General features: G+C 37.5%; 1 protein-coding gene across 1 annotated transcript; it reads left to right on the top strand.

Moving 5' to 3' along the window:
* Nucleotides 1–2,886: 2,886 nt before the first annotated feature.
* LOC123881055 (pre-mRNA-processing factor 19) lies at nucleotides 2,887–8,099 on the top strand. Its single transcript, XM_045929609.1, has 8 exons — nucleotides 2,887–3,015; nucleotides 3,244–3,393; nucleotides 3,871–4,004; nucleotides 4,679–4,819; nucleotides 5,163–5,345; nucleotides 5,732–5,973; nucleotides 6,366–6,510; nucleotides 6,786–8,099. Exons 1-8 carry the CDS (start codon nucleotides 2,997–2,999, stop codon nucleotides 7,275–7,277), a joined length of 1,506 nt encoding a protein of 501 aa, XP_045785565.1. The 5' UTR covers nucleotides 2,887–2,996; the 3' UTR covers nucleotides 7,278–8,099.
* Nucleotides 8,100–8,313: the final 214 nt, after the last annotated feature.

Genomic DNA, 8,313 nt, shown 5'->3' with positions numbered 1-8,313 from the left:
TTCTTAAGTAGGCAGACAGCTCTTAAAAATATAGGTGAACTCCATGTATTTATGAAAACTAAAGATACAAAATGGTTCACTTTAATTACATTTATAAAAATAAAAAGATTAGAAGTACACATTTTATAAATCAAACCAAACCAAAGAAGGTATCATTAAACTTACTATGCGATCTAAGTAAGAATGTGAATTACTTTTCGCCATATTGTGATTTCTCAACTTTTATCTGATAATATAGTTTTAATTCAGTATCAACCCTGGTAAGGGACCACCATATGAAGCATGCTTGTAGATGTCAAAAGATGCATGAACCTCGAGTCAATCTCTATATTTATGCAGCAGGTGGAAATACCATGTTTCTAATACCCAGTTCACAAAAAAATATAAAAAAAAACGGATATGTAAGCGAAGTATTTTCATGCAAACTTTTGAGGTCATTGGTTTTCCCTTACTTCGATCGCATTGTACTACCTAGTTAGCATGATAGAAAGTTTTAATGTAAATAAAATTATAGTTAAACCGAAATCTATATTTTGGTTAAGTCAACTTTTTAAAGTACCTACCTATAAATATTTGTAAATATTTATTTTTAAAATAGTGCAATCTAGTTATGTAGGTAGCCCTAGTTAGGTCTAAATATCATAAAATAATTTCAATACAAAAGTTAAAGAAAAGTTACACCTTTAATTTAATCCTCCGTTTATTGAGTTTGATTTCCACTCAACTAAAAAGAAATCTCTTTTTAGTATGAATTTCTAGATAAGGTAATAATATTATGTAAGTCTCCTTTATTTTTATCATGAAAAGATATTTTTATTTTTAGGCTCAGACAAAATAATAGTAGGCATACTTCATTTTTAGGGTTCCGTACCTCAAAAGGAAAAACGGAACCCTTATAGTATAACTTTGTAGTCTGTCTGTCTGGCCGTCCGTCCCGCATCTCGCTGTCAAGGAAACCTATAGGGTACTACCCGTTGACCTAGAATCATGGGTAGGTAGGTAGGTTTTATAGCACAAGATGGAGTAAATCCGAAAACCGTGAATTTGTGATTACATCATAAAAAAAACATTAAATGTGTTTCAATTTTTAAAGTAAGATAACTATACCAAGTGGGGAATCATATGAAAGGGCTTTACCTGTACATTCTAAAACAGATTTTTATTTATTTCTATGCGTAATAGTTTTTGATTTATTGTGCTGTCAGAAAAATAATCCAAGTACGGAATCCTCGGTGCGCGAGTCTGACTCGCATTTGACCCGTTTTTTATACATAAAGTACAATTATTGTACACTTCTGTACAATTTAAATATTTTTTTTTAACAATGAAAGGCATATCTATCACTATATATAAGAAAATATATCTGTAAATACTTAAAAATTTAATAGCATCCTATTTTCACTTCAACTATTATTTCCAACTAATTAAATTATCCGATGAATTAGCTAACAGTAATGACCAAGTAGTTATTACCGTTTGCTACTACATAGTAATAATATATATTTGTTAAACTTATTAATAAACTTTTTAATAATATGTTATATTGTCTCTAATTATTGTCAGAATTCACGGGATACCCAAAAAGGGGGAATAATTTTTTTTATTTTATGATTTTTAGATTCGAATTGTGCAAAAAAAAATTGGGTGTGCCCTTGAGGTGACATATTTTTACAGCAAAGCATGTACAGTTATAATGTAGTAGATAATATATTGTAAGTTTTTACACATTGTCTAGTGCTAACATTGTGCCATTTACTGGGCGCGTACTGTTCTAAAATGTTCTGAAATTATAATAAACCTTTTTAAAAGTCCTGGCTTATTTCTATTTTAACCTTTGATTATGTTATTTGAAAAAGTAATATTTACCTAAAAGCTGAATATTCTATAATCTTTTGTAATATGGTTTCTATACTAAAATCGTTTTTTTCTCAAAAACCCTCGAATATAAAGATCACAAATTACTAATGTCCTCCCATGTCTGCTGAGAGCAAGCTCCAAGATGTGTATCATTCTATTTGTAATATGCTGCTGAGAGTACTTTGGACTCTCAGCAGCATATGATCAGGACTTTGATCTCTATGACCTATTGAACTATTGATACAGAATGCGAGCCTGATGGGAGGCGGGCTAACTTGGAAGGCGTGTGGCAGTTCTATTAAGTCTTCACCTCTATGAGTTCCTACACGGTATCGTCACATCGTACCAGAACCGGCTTTGCCGGTAGGGTGGTAACTAGCCATGGCAGAAGCCTCCCATTCAGAAAAAATCAATTTCATTCAATAGATGAAGTTCGATTTGAAGTAGCACTTCCCTAGAAGATTCACAAGCTCTACCTAGTGGTGATTATATTCTCTTTGCCTAGAGCGTACATGGAGGCTGGCGCTATAGGTAGTAGATTGTTGGTTGGTTGAGATGGCAACCCGGGTAGGGACTATGCATAGTTTCAGATTAAAAGAGTTGGATATTGGACGAGACGAGACTGATAGTAGGTACTGTTCACAGAGTACCTACATTATCTTCTGTTGTTTTAAATTGCGCGGTAAAATATGATTTTCGGTTAATTTTTTTTAATGCATTGAGCCACAGACTAGAGTAACATAAAAAGATCATATTTTATTTTGTTGTTTTGTATAGTCCATGTGAGTCCATATTATCAAAGACTAAACCACTAACTATTCATAGAATTATTGATTTAACCACCAGACACGTCTAACGGCAAGTGCTTATAGTTTGCTATTTGTCACATGCATGTAGATCCGCCATTAGGACATTGTGGCCTTAAATATAAACATAAAAAGTACATAGATTATCTACAATGTGTCTGTTGGTCCATGGTCTGTGATGGTCTGTGATTTTGAATTTTTGACCATGACATATGTCAAATGTCAATCAATGTCAATTGCAGATTGCAGTAAATTCTTTACGGAGGGAATTTGTTTTGTTGTTAGTGATATTAATTAAATTGGCTAATTTATAGCTAAATTATATGAAACATCATGGCTCTTTATTGTGCAAGTATGTATTTACTCAAGTTTTTATGTGAGGTCTTATTATTTACGATAAGAAGGTGGCGGCAGAAACCGGTTAATTACTTGGATTTTTTCATGATTATTAGTGGTTTTACCTATAATCTACGTGTTTTATTTAAATATCATTGTTATTTAACGATAAACAAAGTTGTTTTGTAATAATTTTCTATATTTCATCGCTGGTGTGTAGGGTAACATAACCTTATTTTTTCAGTATCTAATGAGGTGCCTGAAGTTCCCGTGGTGTCCCCGTGTTCGGGGGCCGTGTTTGAGAGGCGTATTATTGAGAAATACATAATAGAAAATGGCGTCGACCCTATCAGTGGAAAAGAGTTGAGGATTGAAGACCTTATTGAAATAAAAAGTGAGTGTTATTCATTAGTACTTATTTATAAAAACGAACTAAGTCCAATTGCGATGTTTAAACAAGATCAACAGAATGACATATAATATATAATATGATACTGGTATAATAATGTAATTATTGTAAAGCATGACTTTTGAGTAAAATACCATTATCATACTTATCTTACTCTCTCTTATCTATCTCTTACTATATTTCTAATACTATTTCTATGGTTAATTATAAATTATACTACTACTATTGGTAAAGACACCAGGTAAATTTAGTATTCTGCATGTAAGTTGTAATTATCCCCGTGCTAAAGTCTCAGTTGTTGACTTGAATTGTTGCTAGCTGACCTGCCCTAACTTTGCTCACAGATAGATAGATAAGAGACACTAGTTATCATACTAAATAAAAATTTCATTTGATTCAATATATCAATAGTAATGTTCAAAGCACCTTAGAATAACATAATGAAGTGCATGTTCTGTGCAGCCCCTGCGATTGTGAAGCCCAAGCCCCCCAGTGCCACATCCATCCCGGCCACTCTGAAGAGCATGCAGGATGAGTGGGATGCTCTCATGCTGCACACATTCACTCAGAGGCAGCAGCTGCAGACTGCTAGACAGGTAATGTTGACAACTGGTCCATTATGGAAAAGCTGCATCAATCATTGCTATAATCTCAATTGTTGCGATTGGCTGACTTGATGATATTTTTGCTGCAATAATTCATTTTAGCCATTGGCGAGAGAGCATTGACCAATCAGAGGCGATTGTGATCGTCTCACTGTAAACAAAACAACATTTTGCCATAATCAAGCCCCATTTGACATAGCTGACAACTCTACTTACACAGTACATAATGCTTTCAAATTATGTCACAATTTATTTCATGACTTTTCATGGTTTCCTTAAAGTATAATATCTCGGGAAGCCCATGTCCCTGGGAAAAAAGATACTGAAATATTTAAAAAAAATTAAGTCCCAATGGGCTAAATTTTGTTGCGAGGACAATTCACTAGCACCACAACTTGCTAGCAGTGATGGAGCATGCTTGCTTAAAAGATGCCTATTTACTGTTGCCGTAATAATACCCATATCCTAGCAGTTTAAAACAAGGAGACAAATCTCTTTGTATGTGTCTGTGGAATTTTGACTAAGTATTGGCACAGACCTTGTTGATGTCTTGCAGTACGATAGTAGAATAGTGAAGGAGGAACCAGGTCAAGAAATTCTTGGACTAGAACCAGCAGCACGTTGATATAACAGTTCCTCCTCTTATACATTGAGATGGATTGCAGGAGCTCAGCCATGCGCTGTACCAGCACGACGCGGCGTGTCGCGTGATCGCGCGCCTCACGAAGGAGGTGACGGCGGCCAGGGAGGCCCTCGCCACCCTCAAGCCGCAAGCTGGCATCGTGGCGCCGCAGCCCGCGCATGCGGTATGCCATATTTACTTTCTTTCACTATTTATCATATGATGGACTGGTTTTTAAACAATAAATGGCTATTTATTGTTGGTGTATTTTATATGTACAAATAATTACTTTTAGAAATTTGGAGTTTTTTCTGCTTGTTAGATTTGTAAGTTAATACAGTGATAATAATTAATTGCATAGATTTAAAACTAAAGCTACGAGGGTTCCAAATTGAAATCTAATCCATCTTTGTTTTGTCAGGGTTCTTTAGACCATTTTCTCTAACCTAGCTCACAAAAGCTCCTCAATAGAGAGCATGAATCGATAATTTTGAATAGAATATCAATATTATTGTTTTGTATCACAGGTGGAGAGCGGCGCAGGCGCAGGGGGCGCGGTCCCCGTGGGCATGTCGGCGGAGGTGGTGTCGCGCCTGCAGGAGCGCGCCACGGCGCTGACGCAGGAGCGCAAGCGCCGCGGCCGCACCGTGCCCGAGGGGCTCGTGGGGCCCGACCAAATACGCTCCTTCCTCACTCTCGCCTCGCATCCCGTATGTATGCCGTATATATTTTTTTTAAGTGGGACAGTATGGGGAAATCCAAACCATTTCAGATACAAGAAAATTGGCTCAGGAACCTTTAGGTCCAATTTGTGAAAACAATTTTGGCATAAAATAATGCTGATCGACTCAGTTTCATGTGAGGATAACTTCATTCTATTGAAAGAAAAAATGGGGGCAGAGGTTGGTCAAATTTAAGTTGTGACAACTCTCACTTGACTGAAAAATTGACAATGCCAAAAATTGTTTTAACAAAAATACACCTAAAGGTTCGTAAGATGGTTTTGGATTTTCCATCCTGTTCCAGTTAAAAAAACACTGTGTAACGCGTCACACCATAACTACACTATGACTCATGCCATTCTGCTCGGTCGTAGGGCCTCCACTCGGCCAGTGTGCCGGGCATCCTGGCGCTGGACATCAACCCGTCGGACCACAGCCGCCTGCTGACGGGCGGCAACGACCGCAACGCGACCGTGTTCAACAAGGACACGGAGCAGGTGGTGGCCATCCTCAAGGGCCACACCAAGAAGGTCACGCGCGTCATCTACCACCCCGACGAGGACACCGTCATCACCGCCTCGCCCGATCACACCATCCGCGTGTGGAATGTGCCTACGTGAGTACTTACTACCCATGTAGCCTCTAGCTGCATATCTGTTATCTGAGTATATTTCTGTTGGCATACCACAGCATTAAATAAATCATCTAAACGCAAGCAGGTACAATTTAGATGTCAGATCATTCAAACGGAAATTAATAATGCATGCTATGCTTGCACGTATGCAAAACGTATGTACAAATGAAACATGATTTGGTCTTAAAGTATTTAATAAACGAAGTTCCAATTAAAGGTATAAGCAAATTTTTTAAGCTGAATTTTCATGTTTAAGAGCTATACCATGAAAACCATTACCATTATTACGTCAAATTCGGCGAATAATTGATTTTAAAATTACAGGCATGTTAATAACAGGAATATAGCTTATATTTATGAATTCTCTTTTGCAGGTCTCAAACCACGGTCCTGCTCCGTTCGCACGACGGTCCGGTGACGGGCCTGTCGCTGCACCCCACGGGCGACTATGTGCTGTCCACCTCCACGGACCAGCACTGGGCCTTCTCAGACATACGCACCGGAGCCCTGCTCACCAAGGTAAGTGCTTATGTTCATACTCCCATATTAATATATCTGCTACTTTTTCACAAGTTCACAAGCAATCCATGTAAAAGGTTTTGACAAAGGTACAGGGATAGCACAGATGAGTTTCTTGCTGGTTCTTTTCAATATCGCTTGCATTCTGAACCAGCGGTAGATTCACTTGATGATTCAAAAGCATACGTAAAAATTTATTTGAACAAAAATATTTCTAAATAGAAATATATAGGCTGCAAAGTGTAGTTAATGTTTTTTTTTCACTTGTTCAACAGGTTAGCGATGCATCAGGTGTCAGCCTGACAACTGCCCAATTCCATCCAGACGGTCTGATCTTCGGCACCGGAACCGAGAACTCTCAGGTCAAGATCTGGGACTTGAAGGAACAGAGCAACGTGGCCAACTTCCCTGGACACATGGGCCCCGTCACCTCCATATCTTTCTCAGAAAACGGATATTACTTGGCCACGGCTGCTGAAGATGCATGTGTTAAACTATGGGATCTCCGCAAGCTGAAGAACTTTAAGACCATCCAGTTGGAAGAAGGTTATGCTATTAAGGAGTTATGCTTCGATCAGAGTGGTACATATTTGGCCATCGCTGGTACGGATGTGAGGGTATACTTATGCAGACAATGGCAGGAACTGAAGGTATTCAATGAGCATACAGCGTCAGCCACTGGAGTGAGGTTTGGGAAGAATGCTCAGTATCTGGCTTCTACGAGTATGGATAGGACGCTTAAGTTGTATGGTATTGATTTAGAGTAAATATTATTCTATATACTAATAAGTCGTAATAACATCAATCCATTCGCGGCATGTTCGTTTCTGTATGGTATCACTATACATATTATAAATGCGGGTGTGTTTGTTTGTTGATTTGTCCTTCAATCACGTTGCAAAAGGGCAACGGATTGATCTGATTTCAGTTGAAGACCTGGAGAATAACATAGACTACTTCTATCTTGGAAAATCAAAGAGTTCCCACACGATTTTCGGAAGTCTAAATTCACGTGGACAAAGTCGCGGGCATCATACTATTGTTGCAGTGTGTAATCACTATGGCTTATTGTGGGACATAGATAATAGAGAGATGAATCAAAAACTGACTTAATTTTAGCCCTACCACAACAAATTATAGTAATAATAATCATAGTATACATGCATGGATGACATATATAGTTCTAAGATAAAATTGTCAGGAATTTCTGTATTAAAGACATGAAGTGGTGTTTTGTTGACTTATAAAATGTGTGAATTCTTAGATATTATCGTATTTAGCAGATAGGATCATAGTTATATTTTTAATTAGTTACTAAACGTTTGATGTAAGCTTAGAGATATAAATATTAATTACTGGTTTAGACTACCATTTGTTCTGTAACATTGGTATCAATTTATAATATGCGACAGGTCTAGATGGCAATCAGGATGTGAGGCAGGGCGTCCTCACACCGATTGCCATCTCGACTGGTCGCGTACTATAGTTTATCTATCTATAAACTAAATGATTGAACCTTTTTTAAATTTCGTGTTCTATTTCCATGTCTGTTATTATTATTATTGTACCTACTTAAAGTAAATAAATTGAGTGACATTGAAAATGTGTTTAATTTAAATAATGTACCTATACCTACCTAAAAGCGGATTAAGGGCCGGCACACATATGGCGGAGCGCAGCGCAGAGCATGCCCGCGAAGTTTTCTAATCGCGTGACACATTACGCGAATTTCTACCAGAGAATGCGCGGGACTGCACGCGGATGCGCGAGTATCCGCACGGATGCACAATTAATTTTAGATAT

This window comes from Maniola jurtina, chromosome 3 (genome assembly GCF_905333055.1).
Source record: "Maniola jurtina chromosome 3, ilManJurt1.1, whole genome shotgun sequence".
Classification (NCBI taxonomy): Eukaryota; Metazoa; Arthropoda; class Insecta; order Lepidoptera; family Nymphalidae; genus Maniola; species Maniola jurtina.
The sequence above is the reverse complement of the archived record's forward strand: the minus strand, read 5'-3'. Positions and strand labels throughout refer to the sequence as shown.

Coding starts and splice junctions, on each gene's coding strand:
- LOC123881055 (XM_045929609.1), top strand. Junction 4,005..4,678: donor AGCTGCAGACTGCTAGACAG/GTAATGTTGACA, acceptor GATGGATTGCAG/GAGCTCAGCCATGCGCTGTA. Junction 5,346..5,731: donor TCACTCTCGCCTCGCATCCC/GTATGTATGCCG, acceptor GCTCGGTCGTAG/GGCCTCCACTCGGCCAGTGT.